The sequence below is a fragment of the Acinonyx jubatus genome, chromosome D2 (assembly GCF_027475565.1).
Source record: "Acinonyx jubatus isolate Ajub_Pintada_27869175 chromosome D2, VMU_Ajub_asm_v1.0, whole genome shotgun sequence".
Lineage (NCBI taxonomy): Eukaryota > Metazoa > Chordata > Mammalia > Carnivora > Felidae > Acinonyx > Acinonyx jubatus.
Genome location: NC_069393.1, coordinates 52,685,863 through 52,700,628, shown reverse-complemented (window position 1 = coordinate 52,700,628; position 14,766 = coordinate 52,685,863). Strand labels below are relative to the sequence as shown.

The 14,766-nt window shown below is 41.7% G+C and overlaps 1 protein-coding gene across 8 annotated transcripts in view; it reads right to left on the bottom strand.

The window, feature by feature from the left end:
* PLCE1 (phospholipase C epsilon 1) overlaps positions 1-14,766 on the bottom strand; it is a 319,271-nt gene that overhangs the window by 221,595 nt on the left and 82,910 nt on the right. Inside the window, exon 1 of one of the 8 annotated variants that reach the window (XM_053207700.1) lies at positions 5,637-13,826. The exons of the other annotated variants lie outside the window; for them this stretch is intronic. Within the exon in view, the coding sequence (XP_053063675.1) occupies positions 5,637-5,687 (51 nt within the window). The 5' untranslated portion in view covers positions 5,688-13,826. Of the gene's footprint in view, positions 1-5,636; positions 13,827-14,766 lie in introns of those variants that run through there. 8 annotated transcript variants of the gene reach the window in all.

The following is a 14,766-nucleotide window of genomic DNA, read 5'->3' as shown; positions in this document are numbered from 1 at the left end:
TGAATGCCAACCTGTCCCCGTGATTTATCCACATCCAATTTGTCAACTAGGTCTAGAACATTCTGTACATTAACTACTACATGATCTAGTACCTCTGCTTCTAAAGATGATTTAAGAATATTCATTTTGATGTGTTTTTTTTTTTCTAAAAATTTCAGGGCCAATAATTTATTATGTCTGCTGGCTCCTTGTTCTGATCATCTACAAAGGTTCTACCAGGTCTGTGGCTGGTTTCTTCACTTCAATTACTTTAAAAGACTCTCTTGTTTTTGTTTTAATGTCTGATCCTTACAGGATGCTCCTTAAATTATGTGTAGATCCTTTCTGTGGGATTCCTAGGTGAGTTCCCCTGTTATTCCAACTGAATTAACTTTGTATTTTTTCTGAACATATCCCCTTCTTATGAATATGCCTTTGTCTTGAGCAGTCCTGCTTGCGGTGATTCTGTAAATCATGATTATTATCTTATGGCCATGAGAGTCAAAGGGAGGAAGGCCATAGAGGATTTTGCCTGATGCCTGGCACAAAGTAAGTATTTAGCAAACAGTTGTTTATTCTTTTAATGTTGGTCAAAGAAGGTGAGGTAGGAAAAAAGCTGATTCTTTTCAACCCCATCTCCCTAAATGGTTTTTCGAATCTTGTCATACTTGTGCTTCCTGAAACATGTTTGGTGGTGGTTTTTTTTTTAAGGTTTTATTTTTTTAAATTTTTTTAAATATATGAAATTTATTGTCAAATTGGTTTCCATACAACACCCAGTGCTCATCCCAACAATACATTACCATTCTCATACCAGACTATTAAACCTAATAGGGTTATTCTATTACGGTGGTCACACACAGATGCTCTCTGCACCTTCTATAGTGCTTCTCTTCCTTTTATTTTCTTCTATCAAATCATTAGCATAGGAAATGATCATTTGTCCTAATTCATCCCAGAGAGATACTGTGCCAATTTACAAGTGAGTAAACACTCTCATTACTACTAATTGGCCCGATTCTTTAGCTCAGCCAGTCCTATTGCAGTTTCCAGCTCAATCTCATTATCCTTGTCAGGTGGCTTATAACCCCTTTCTACTGCCATATTTTCATTAACTGATCAGGCTATTTCCACCCACTGGGCATTTCCTGGTGCCATTTTAATGCTGAGGCTCCTTGGATTCCTCCACTACTCTTACAATCTGTTTCATGACTCTGGTTTCTTACCCTTCTTTGACAGCTGTCTCAAAAGAACCTTCAATTCCTAAGAAACATAATAGCCCTCTCTCTGCTCTCCCTAGCACCCTCAAGTTCCACCTGTTTCCACCTGTGCTACGTACTACAGCCATCAATGGACTATAGCCACATATATATACACACACACACATGACTATAGCTCAGCAATGACCACAAAAAGTTCTGATATTCAGTCTCTTTCTCAGCTTCCCAAACTAGCCTTCAGAACCCTCCTATTATTTGCTCCTAAGTCATGCTATCGAGACCAAAGGAGAGATTTGGGCATGTTACCCCTGGGACATGCACGGGACAGCTTCCATCCTATTGATTTCCTACTTCTGCTCTCTTCATTTTCGTCAGATTGTCTTTACCCAGCTAGTGCCAGTGTACAACTCCCTCTGCCAATTGTTGCAAAAATGGAGTCACTGTTCTGGAATTCCCCAAGGCTTCCCCGTGTCCTGCACCTGCCTAAGCTTGCAGTAGTTGCCCCAGTTCTTTCCTCATGGGTGCAATTTGTTGACCGCACTGGATTCCTAAGCTGGATTGACCCCAATGGAGAAATTACTCAATGTATACGGCCTCTAGCAAAACCCCTCTCTACCCCACAACACACACATGCACCTGCCGTTTCTCTGTATGTCTCCATGTTGCAGTGAGAGCATGGGGATTATTTGTATTAGATGTCTAAGCTGTTTGAACTCAAATGCATCTTGTGGCAAAGCATGCCAGGGTGTGCAAGGAGCATTAAATAAAACACAGCAGGTATTCTTCTAGCAGGAACAGCTGCTCTGGGAAGTGGCAGAAGTGGGTGCCAGAAATAAGTAATTACACTTTATTATCCAATTCACATCACACTATCACTGAGGAGCCACAATAAACGGGAAGCTCTTTGAGAATGGTACAGGGCTGGACAGTTGGGAGTTTTATCACCTGCCCCTGAATGGCAAATTCCTAAAGGGCAAGAACTATGTGTCACTTTCATGGGTGTCCCCTATAGTCTTAATATTATGACTTGCACTGAATAGCTGTTTAATTGAACTGAACATAAGTCATTTACCAAGCACCTACCATGTGCATCATACATTATGGTTCTCTCTTTCTTTCTCTTCTCTATCTCTTGTTCTGGGCTACTCACTGCCCTTTCCAAGAATCTCTACTATACCTGAAGGTATAAGAGCAGGGACCATGTCATCCACTTCACTGCTGCATCTCAGGGCCTGGCAGTGCATGGCACATAAGGTCCTCACTACACATTTCCTGAGCCAGTGAATAAATGAAAACGAACCAACTCGGGCTGCTTTCACAGAAAACACTGCTCAGTGTCAAAGTGTGATCTGTGTTCATTTGTGTCAAACACATTCATGTGTGTCATTTGCCATAGGATAAAGGAGATGTGATGATGCTCATGGGAAAGCAGAGGCAAAAAGGGGTGGATCCAGGCAGGGTCATTTTTTTATAGCACATATGTATGTGTGTGTGTTTGTGTATATGTATATATATAATTATGCCAAATGTTTTCAAAATTACAACCTATAAAGGGATTTTTAACAGAAGCTTGCTCACTTTAGTTAATGGCATCATTTCACACTGCAATCAAGACAAGAATTTACAGTAGACTGACTGTAAGGCAATGCTCTTTACCCAGTATGTGCACATCACATACCACAGCCATTCACACAGAATGCCTTCCCCCATCACCACCCCTGTCTCCACCCAAATTCTGATTATAGATATGTGATTTATTTGCCACCACAGATTTCCTCCCTGTGGGTTACGGTGGCTATTAATTTTAACAGAAGCCTTTCTGAAAAGTGGAGAAGAGATTGTGGAGGATGGATGCAGAAAAAGGAGGCCTTCACTTTAAGTGGCACTGTTCAAAGTGTGGCCCCCAACTGGCAGCATCAGCACCTGGGAAACTGCTGGAAATGCAATTTCTGGGGCCCAATCCCAGTCTTCTAGAGTCAGAATCTCTGGGGGGCCCAGCAAGCTGTGTTTTCACCAACTCTGCAGATGTTAAAGTTTGAGAAACACGGGTCTAAAGTGTCATTTACTCCTTTTCAAAATTCTCTCAGACACTACCCAGGGGAGAAACTGGGTATCTGGAATTCATGGAGGAAGCTTTTCATTATTTACCTTTTTGTACTTAAAATTTTTTTCAGCCACATGAAATTCTATTTCAATAGAATTAAAAACGGCAAACAAAGAAATCAAACTTCTATCAAGAGCACATTACAAAGGAAAGGATAACTCATAGCAGCTACTCTAGGGTGTTCCTGATAATCATCCCTCAGCTGATTACCTGAGCAATTTCCCCTGTCTCCTAAATGACAGGTAAGGAGGAAGAAGACAGAATGAAGATAAGGTAATACATTGGCAAAATGGTATTTTGTTAACAGAACATATTTTGTTTGGTATTTCTAAAAATATTAGAGGAACTAAGGATGTCCCTTCAGAAGATATCAATGTGACAATGAGGAAAGCCAGGACAACATACCATTTCCACACTATACAGCACATTTTTTTAAGCTCAATTATGGAAAGCATTTGTAATGATAACTTGCCTAGATTCTTCAATAATCGGAAGAGAATGTGCACAGCACAATTAAGAGTCTGCATGCAGGTTTTAACCCTTGGCATGATTCTCCCTTCCTAAAGATGACAGCTGCTTTCACACCTTTTCAAATTGGGCCTTGAGACTGCCTTATTTTTAGTCGTCCCACTACAAGAAAACGGCTAAAAGGCTAAGTTAAAGTAATACACAATGCTAGAGACTCTACTGCTATGCTAGTCTGTTTCCAAAGGAAAAACCAGGAAACTACATGAACTAAAGGGCTCATCAAACAAAAACAGTACGAACAACTAGATGCACAGACCCCCTTTCACCCTGACAAAGGTGTAGGGTCAGCATCCCCTATGTTTAACAAAAACATTTTACTTTCCATAAATAATAGGGATCACGAATCTTTGTGCCTGTCAGCCACAACAGTCCCAGGCACTCATTCCTACCAGACATCCCACACCCTCCCTGCAATGAGGGGTGCCAAATGCCCCCCTTTGCCCCCTTTGGCAACTCCACACTACAGTGGACACTGGAAAACTGAGCTTGTGTCAGAAAATGGACACGATTTTTCATGTTGTTTTCTTAGAGTTGTTATCCATCCCCTAGGGTTGTAGAAGGAACGAAGACTCACTGAAGAGTTTAATCCTCATACTCACAAAACATCACACACTCTTGTAAAGGGTTATAGAAACTCATAGATAGAATTGTGCAAACTATTGCAAGAGCAGTCTTCATAGCTTGAATTCCTTAAACATAGTACTTTGCAATGAAGTTAGCCAAATACAGAGAAACAAAACAGTTTTCAAGTTTTATTCTGGGTTATTTTTAACTCCAGATTTATTTTTTTTTTAAGAAAAGGAACAGAACTTGGAATTGAGTTGGTGGTGAGCAGAAAACTTCTCTTCCAATGATCTCTTCTTGAGCTAATCTTATCAAAGGTCTAACATGCTTTTAATGCTTGCAAATAAATAGCTTAACCCTACAGATAAGCTGCATCACCTTCCCCACAAGCTATGGACATTTATACTGAAAAAAGATTTTTTTAATAAAGTATACCCGAGGCATCAAAAACCATGTAGCTCATTTCAAATAGGGATCCTATCAAATATGATTAAATTGAACTCCTAAGTATATACTTTTTCCTCTTAAAAATTGGCTGTACTTAAGGATATCCCTTACCAGTATCATATGCACAAATGCCAAAAGATTAAAAAAGAGAAAAACAAATCTGGAAAAAATAGATCAACGTATTCAAAGAAGATAATGAATTATTCGTTTTCATTAAGCTACATATTGATATATAACATACCACAGGTCATTATAAAAGAAAAACAAACATCTAATAAACCATCAGGATTCTTTTCAAAGTCTTGTAAATTAAAATGCAAAGAAGTAATCTTAAAGCTGTGATAGCAAAGAAAAAAATTTGCATCTCTATAGTTAAATATTTTGGGCTAAAACATTTAAAAATTTTTCTTAACTAGGAAAGAAACTTCCCTGATCCTCTCTGTGAAATGTCTCACAGGAACTGTGTTTGAGCTAACACTGCACAGTGTGTGAGTAAAGGAACAGTCCCCAGGATTCCATGCATTAAGAACATCAGGGAATTTGTGGACAACAGGAGCCCTTACCTGGTCTTCCTTAAGCCTCCAGCATCCACATCCATCCTTTAATAAGGTAAAATTGTGTGCTGCAGAGAGAGGGAAAAGCCAACCAACCCTCGAGGCGGGCTGAGAGTGTGCAAAGCCCCAGCTGACAGCCCGCTTCCCTCTCCCCAGGCTCTCTGCCTAAGAGGCTGCACAGAAACCAAGTCGGTGCCAAATCTTAATCCCTTTGCAGAATCTCACATGAAGCTGCCTCACCTCTTCCATTCCTGCAAAGCCTCTTCCTGCTGCACTTCCTTCTGAAACCATTAATCACTGCAACGACCCACCGAATGAAGCCCAATCTCAAACCGTTCTGAAAAATCCTGCAACACACAGGGTGATGAATGTTTACATTAGCCAAAATGAAATGATGTAATATCCAGAATCAGGGGAGGGCCCTGATCCAGAGTCAGGGCATTGTAAGAACCTCTGTGAAATACAACTCTTCTAGATGAAGGGAAGAAAAGGATTCACCTTTGGGTTTTTATTAATCTGGCCTCTGTACATGTAGAGTTATTTGAATTGTTCTGGTCTCATCAAGAGCACTGTATTTTCCAAATAGAAATTCAGAGCTTCTCAGTTACCCACAGTTTTACTCAAGAGAATAAAAGGTAGCAAACAGAACCCAAAGTGAATTTGTGTGCAAAAAAACCTAGTATCCAGGGGATAATAGTGGAAGGTACCAATCCAGGGATATGGGAGCCTCCCATGCTGCAGGATACGAGAGCTTCCCAAAGCTGCAAATGCCTTCAAAGTAAAGGTAACTCCCAGAAAAAGCAGTGTTTCTCTAAGCCAGAAATCCATTTTTTCCCCCTAGAACTTTTGATGAACAAGAAAGCTCAGGGGTTCCACCAACACGGTTCCTGATGGGCAACTGCTATTGATTACTTCAGAATCTTATGGTCCCTGAATCCGGTGGGACGAGAAGATATGAGAGGCCACATTACTGCTGGATGAGCAGGGAATTGGCAGGGGGGAAGGGTTTGTCAACAGCACCTGCCTGGGAGAGAAATCAGCTAAGGTTTCATAACTGCTCAGAGGCTGGCTTGGGATGGGTGGGGATGCCAGAGGTAGACCTTGTTTTTGGACATGTTATTGATCACAATGTGAAACTTTACAAAGTATTAACCATGTGCTAGGCACTGTGCTAACACTTTACATGCACATCTCACTGAACCCTCACAACAGCCCTGCAAGGTAGATACTTTTATTGTTTCCATTCTATAGATGAAGAAACCGAAGCACAGAGGGGTGTTATTGTGGTGAGCAGGTAAGCAGTGGTACCCGATCTGCCTGGTGTGCTCCTTAACCACCAGTCTGTAGCTCCTGCCAGCTTCACTACCACCACCATCCTCACCATCCTCACCATAGTAATGATAATGATAATAGAATCACTCCCAATTATTGAATTAGTGTACTATGCAATAGGCACTTTGCTTAGGGCATTACATGAATATGCTCACTTGCCTTACAAAAGCCCGTTAGGCAGTATTACCGTCCCTATTCCACAGACGTGGAAATGAAGGCTCAGAGGGAATGAATGAGTTGTGGGGCCAGCCACACAGCTGGTTAAGGGAGCAAGTAGGGATTGGAGCCAGGCCTGACAGATTCCAGAGCCTGAATATACTGTCCTGAACTGTCCATTCTTCCAATGTCACTTTTGTCACTCAGAGCAATTTTGGAACACCTCTTTGGAAACTTCCTTCAGAACCTAAACATTCCATCTTGGTAAATATACATTTTTAAACATCTGTTTCATGTTGGGCACTGCAGAGGGTATAAATACATGGTCCTGTTTTCCAAAGGCTCCCCACCTGGTAGGGGAAGTGGAGGCAGAAGGAGGTCATTCTATCATGAGGGAGCCTGGGCTAAGTGTTACAACAGGGCCACCAACGGTGATGGGAGTTTGGGCAAGTGAGAAATTATTTCAAAATTATCCAGATTACTGCTAATATGCTCAGTGATGGTAAACATCCATCCTTAGAGGGTGGACGTAATTTTGGCTCACTCACAGGCAAGTCCATCAGAGCCAAGTCTGGGGAATAAAGTGGGTCATCAAGCTGGGCAATTCCATTTTTGGTCACAAGCTAGGTGTGGCTATAAAATAGTGAGATGGATTTTCCTGTGTGGCCCAGACTAGATCTGAAGGCAATTCCTGAAGGGTAGCTCCGAAAATGTTTCGAGCAACGATACCACCTCCAGATTCGAGGCAGAGCCAACCAAAGCGATTCCAAAAGACCAGGCTTCTCAAGCACAGCACTTGACCACACCAGAGGCAGGGGCCTGCAGGATCATTTGTGGCGAGCTCCCTATCAGCAGGCCCAGATCGGCTTGCTTGCTGCTGCGTCCCCAGCATCTGGAACGATGCTCAGCATAGAGGGATGCTCGATAAATATTTGTTGACTGAATGTGAGATAGTTTTGAATATGAAATGTTAAAAGTTGTCTTAATTATTTGGCCACACTTAAGACATCTGCATACTGACTGTGGACACATTCCCAGCTGAGTCCAATGGCTAAAGTAAGGCTTTACTTCCCCAGTCTGTCTACCGAGCCAGGCCCTGGGGGGTCAGCCTGGCCATGACTACTTCCCATCCTGTCACTACTCATGGCTGTTCTTGTACTCAGCGGGAAGAGAAGCGAGCACAGACACTAAAGATGCCACCACGCAGGTTCAGCTAAGGGCTTGTAGCCAAGTGGGCTGACGGTTTCTTCCACTAGTGCCGGCTCTAAAAGTCGGGCAACACTGGGGAATGCTCCCACCACCAGTTAGGGGTGGGAAGGGCACCGTTGTGCTCTGCAGCCAAGCTGCACTCCTAGTACATCCAACTGTGGGGAACGAGGGCTGATCACGAACCATCCCCCGACCACAGCCTGACTCCATACACATTTCAAAGAAAAATGAGTTGACACCTCCGAGACTCCGCAGGGTTTCCCATGCAAACAGGCTCAACGGGAGTTCAGAATAGAGCTCAGGACAGTCTGAACCCAGGGGTTTCTCCAGTCTTCCGTGTGCATCAATTCTCCCCTTCTCGTCTGTGTTTGCTCCTGGTTTTTGTTTGTGGTTGGCTTACTAATTATCCACATAAACAAGTCAAAACCAGATGGGTCAAAGCCTCTCTGTCGCTAGGACCCTCCATGCCAAAGGAATTCTTTGGGTCTAATGTGACTCCCTTGGATGGCCTGTCCGCCACCAGTGAAAGAAAGGGGTGGTCTCTCACTAGCTGTGAGACCTTGTCCAACTACTTAACTTTTTGGTGTCTCACTTACCTCACATTTTTTTTATTAAAAAAATTTTTTTTTAATGTTTATTTTTGAAAGAGAGAGACAGAGTGTGAGCAGGGGAGGGGCAGAGGGGGGCGGTGCACAGAATCGGAAGCAGACTCTAGGCTGTTAGCACAGAGCCTGACATGGGGTTTGGACCCATGAACCTCGAGATCATGACCCACCCTAAAAGGCACTTAACCGACTGAGCCACCCAGGCGCCCTCCTCACTTTTAAATAAAGAAAGTAACAGTACCCGCAAACACAAGGTTGTTGAATGAGAAAATGCATACAAAGGACTTTAGTGCCAGGTCCAGAGTGGGTCCCTCTCATACTGGTTGTTACTGTTGTTTCAGACTTGCTGGAAATGGGGAAAGAGAGTGGGACAATAGGAGCCACTGACAGTGGGGAGGAACATTCACAGATTTCTGCATCCATTTACTATGTCGTTCTGCATGAATGATTTACGCCCTGTTTCAAGCCGCAAAAGGATTTGGTGTGGTTTCTATATTGCAGCACGTAAAATCAAACAACAACAATATTCAGCTCTGAAAAGGATTTAGAGCCCTGAGTTGTCTGAGGGAAGCCACTATTGTTAACCACTGTATTTAGCTCTTGAGCTTCTTGGCAAAGAGAGTAACAAGAGAAACACACGGAGGGGGTAGCACAGATGTCATCCAATCCAAAACACAAAACAAAACAAAACACTAAGGGTTCAAGCCGAGAGACAAACTTTTTCCTGGCTCCAAATTTCGAGAGGAATTTATTAGCTGAGGTACAGGGTACCGGGTAATATAACGGATGATGCCTTCCCCGGGACGTGCATAAAAGATACAGAGACATCTTTCCGAGGGCCCGGACTTGCACGGCTCCTCCATAAAAGCTGAGGGCTCACGTTAAACTGCAGGTTGAGGGAGGCGTTTATGGTTTCACAGAATGTCAGCACCAGAAGGGCCTGCGGTCAAGCCCCCTGGTTTTTATAGAAGTGGAAAGGGTGTCAGGAGCTCAAGGGGCAGCTGGCTGAGGACCGGACGACTCTGTGCTTGTCCCCACTCTGGGCCCTTGCCCTCTCCCTCGTTTCTTCCACCAACAAAAAGAAGCGTCCCTTGGTCCCTTTCCCCGTGGGAAATGGCAAAGCCATGGCAGCCTCCTTCACACTGTGGGAATCCCTTTTCTTTCAGTTTGGTTAAAAATAATTTTGAAAACGTTTAAATTTTCAAAGTCCAGGCTGGCGAGTGTCCAAGTGGCTTTAGGAGTCTACAGTACAAAACTGCTGTCAGCTGTAAACTGTTGGCTGTGTCTGCCTGTTGTCAAGATGCACTCCTTACCCCGATGTCTAGTTTTAAAAGGCTGTTTCAGCAGCTATCATTCTTAAAAGCTTTCTAAGTGCCCCTCCGGTGTGCTAAGTGCCCTAAACGGTAGGCCTAGTTGTTCCTTCCAACACCACTATAAGGAAGGTTCGTTCCATTATTCAACCAAGATTTGAACTGTATCGGTTGACTTCAGAGCCCAAGATCTTAATCACAAACTCTGTTACCTTTACAGAACGAGAATCCTTGCAAGGCAGGAACTAAGTCTGTCAACCATGCTTGTGTCAAGGCCTCTGCTTCAGCAACAGAATTTGAGTCCAGCACTTGGCAATTGTCATACAGACTGTAGTTCATTATCCTAACGTTCTGGGAGACTCTCTGGAGAGATGATCTTAAAATCGGGGCAGTTCTTTAACTGTGGTGTCCTGAGGACAAAATCAAAACAAGGCCCCCAGAGTACATCCAACACGTCCCATCTAACAGGAAAAATCACTTCTGGCCAATCACAGGAGACTGGTGTCTGCTATTCATAAGTAGGGGCAATATGCAAGGTGGTTGTGGACACAGGCTGTGGTTTCTGACACTGTCACTTCTCATGTGTGACCCTGAACAAGTGGCTTAACTTCTCTAGGTCCCAGTTTCCTCTTCTGTAAAAGAAGGTAGTAACCACAGGATCTCTTTCCTAGAGCTGTGGGCATTACGTGAGGTAACGTCAGCGAAGTTGAGAAAGTGGTGGGCGCATATCGTGGGCTCGAAAACAATGGGCTCATGAAAGCAGTCATGTTTTTAAGGCAGGTGTCAGAATACAGATTAATGGGGAAGTCAGTAATTAACACAAAGGTCCTCAGTATGAATTAGATGCTCTAAACATTTGGGGCACCTTCCCGTTTTCCACATATATCCCAACTTTGTTTTATCTAATATATACTTTTCCAACTCACAAAGCAATTATGGTGTATTATAGGTTCATCTAAGTTTCTAGCAATAGCCTTTATTGGCAACATGTAATATTTACCCTTCAGATTCCTGACCAAGAACGTAAACCCCAAGCCTCTGCTGTTCCTTCTCACCAGGAGTTTGCATGTAACAAGGTACTGATCACAAAGAATTGTCAGAAGTATGTTTGGCCTATCTATTCATACTAAAATTTTTAATTATAGTCTTTGATCAGATAAAATCATTGGAAAGCCACATACCTAAAATATCAAGATTTTTACTTCATGTAAAATTTCTTTTGATAAATTTGCTCTAATTGGCCTTTTTTTTTTAGTGAAATCTTGCCATTGGCTTTTAAATGATGCTATGTAGTTTTCAACATATAAGTCTTGCATCTCTCCTGTTAAATTTGTTCCTAAGTATTTTATTCTTTTTGATATTATAAATGGAATGGTTTTCTTATTTTTATTTTGTAATTGTTCATTGCTAGTAAAAAGAATATAATTGATTTCTGAATATCGATCTTGTATCCTGCCATTGGCTCTTATTGATGGATATTACAAATAATATTCATTCATTCAAAAAAATATATCCTGAGCATCTATATGTTCCAGGCACTGTGTTGGGCTCTGGTATATAATGAAGAATAAAATAGATATAGTGCCTGCCCCCTCAAGAACTTGGGGTTGAATAGGGGAACTGGGTGCAGGTGAAGAGTACTTCCCCATTACCAAGAAGATGCTGGCCCACATCATCACACAGGGTCCCTGTATGATGGCCATGGCAGAATTAGGACACGTATATATCCCCTTAGCAATGATTGTATTTTGATCCCAATCTCAATGTGAATCTCAATGTGAATCATGTGGCTGAACAGGTTTTCTTTGCTTCACCTGCTAAGATGCTTAGGGCTATGTTGTGGCCAAACTCTAGCAAATGACACTAAGGCACGAATCAAATATTATTTTGCCACATTTATTTTCCCATTTTTCCTGGGTTTTTTTTGCATCTTATTATTTTATCTTGTTTTGAGTAGGTATGTGTAAGGTGCTTCAGATCTTTTATGGATAGAGGCTGAGGCGGGAGGGAACGAAAGGAGGAAGGAAGAGAGAAAGGAAGGAAGGAAGGGAGAAAGGAGGAAGGAAGGGAGAAAGGAAAGAAGAAAGGGAGAAAAGAGGAAGGAAGGGAGAAAGGAAGAAAGGAAATTCCAGTTACTTGTTAATATTCCTGAGAATGTCAACTTACTCTGAAGATCTACTTCTCCTTTCTGAAGTTCCACCAAGATGTGATTTTTTTTACCTGAATAAATGCTGATCCCATCTGGAATAAGACCTGTTTCATTCTTACAAGGTTCTTTAATCTGCTTTTGGCAGGTCTAAATTAAACAAAGTCTATTGGTTTTGTTCAGACACACTGGAAGTGCTTTTCTGGCATGACTTCAATGAAATTTCCTTTCCTCATTATACATAGAGAATCTGGGCAAGAGCAGGAAAGGTAGAAGGAATATCTTTTCCTCAAGTCATCTGTGACAAGAGGCAGTATAAGCAGTTCAACATTATGGTCATTCAGACTTGGACTTGAATACTGACTCTGTTACTTACTAGCTGTGTGATTCTGGGAAAGTTACTTATCCTCTCCAAGTCTCTGTTACTTCATCTATAAAGTTGAGATAACACCTATATTATTGACTGCGAGTGTAATGAAATTTAGCATAGGGCTGAGGACACATCAATATAATTCTGCACTGAAAGTACTAGGCAGTGCAATAAGACAAGAAAAACAAACAAGAAGTATAAAGATGGCAAAGGAAGAAATACACCCAACTGCATGTGGCAGCTTGGTAAAAATCAGTTAGATTTCTACCTAATTACAAAAATAAATTCTAGATGAATGAAAGCTCAACATGTGAAAAACAAAACATTTAAAACATTTTGAGAAGAATATCTTTACAATCAAAGGTCAGGGAATATAATAAAAACATGAAAAAAAAACAAATCAAAAAGGAAAATGTTAATTGGATTTCATGCAAATCTAAAATTTCAATACAACACATGATAATTTGAACACAGACAAAAGATAACAAAGTTACTGACCAGAAGAAGGTATTGCAACACATATAAAGCAAAGGAATAATCCAACTATACAGGGACCTTTACAAACCAATGAGAAAAAGACAACCAAACACATAAATGGTAAAAGATATAAATAGCAATTCACAGAAGCAGCCCAAGTAGCTAATAAACCTTACCAGTAATCAGGGAAATATAAATGAAAACAAGAGTTGATAATATTTCCCATCCATAAGGCTAGCCAAAATGTAGTTTTCCATCTTCTTCCACTTACAGATTTTCCAATGCCTAGTTTGACAATTGTCCCTATCATGGCTATCTCTTAGGAAGGAAGAGAGGATAGGGAATGAGGCCTATAATGGTCCCTTTAACATTTCATTTCTTTAAAATATCTGAGGCAAACATGACAAATGTTGAGACTTGCAACTCTGGGCAGTGGGTGCATGGCCATTTGCTGTAAGCTTCTCTGTGCTTTCCTATATGCTTGAAATAATCGTAAAAAATAAACACAAGCAAACAAACTATGTCTAAAACAATCCTGTGGATATTGAGGAGGAATAACATAATAGAACAATTCCTAAATAAGATAGCTTTTGAGCATGCTGACTAGACCCAGAATGGGAACCAGAATGTCCTGGAAAGGGACAGTGCAAAGGCTGGTGGGGGTTGGGGGGGGGGTTCAGCAGAAAGGACAGGTCAGTGATATGAAGAGAGATGCACATTTTAGAGAAAATGATGGTCTAGAAAATAAAGTCTAAAATCAGAGGAACTACTCTGGAAAAAACAGAGAAGTACAGGCCGTGCTTGTCTACTCACTGCACAAATATTTACTGCACTAGAGTATTTTACTTGGTCTCTGGTCTAACACCATGTCCAGCCTTAGGGTAGATACAGACATATGAAATAATCAAACTAATGGCTGGTCTTGGCAAGGGGAAGGGGTATGGTTTTAGAAAGTCTTCTCTGAGCATGTGAACTGAAGTTAACAACCAGGTACAAAGAGGTGGTAGGTAGAATTATGTGTCCCAGGCAGAGAAACCAGCATGTGCAAAGGCCCTGAGGCAGAAAGGAGTCTAGAACTGTGAGGTATAAGTGCCGAACTACAGAAACCTCTATGAAAGTTACTGGGGTGCTGTGAGGAAAAGCGCTGCGTGGAGAGATTGACGAGAGTCCATCTCTGTCTTTCTCAAAGATCAAAGAACCAGAGAGAACCCACCCAGGGTGAAGGACCATTGGTAAAAGTTGAAAGACACCTAAAAGCAATAATCAAACTGGGCAGGAAAAGGATTAACAGGAGGACTTAACCGATCTGTATGCAGTTCGTACTGTGATATCCCCTTTCACAAAATCAGTTATACACTTGAAACTTTAAGACAAGTCAGTAGGTTGAACTGCAGAGTGCACCATGGGAAAGGTGCACTGAGAAGTGAAGATCTGCTAAGGAATGGGAAAGTTCCCTGCACATCGATTTTTGGAGAAACTCCTAGAGACAGAAGGCAGCAAAGTGGATTATGTCAGCGGCAGTTAAAAAAAAAAAAATACACCAACCTAGGAGCATACTTCTTGGACACTACTTCAGCCTAAGCTGGTCACTCATGAAAAATTCAAGAATCAGAAATTCCAACTGGCTTGGGGCAGGAATTTCTCCTGAGGGTTCTTGGATTGGCCTGCTATAGAGAACAAAAGATAATATTTTTTACACCTGCAATTTTCATAATGGAAACTGACATCTTCTTGGGATTAAACCAAGAGAAATAAATATAAGTGA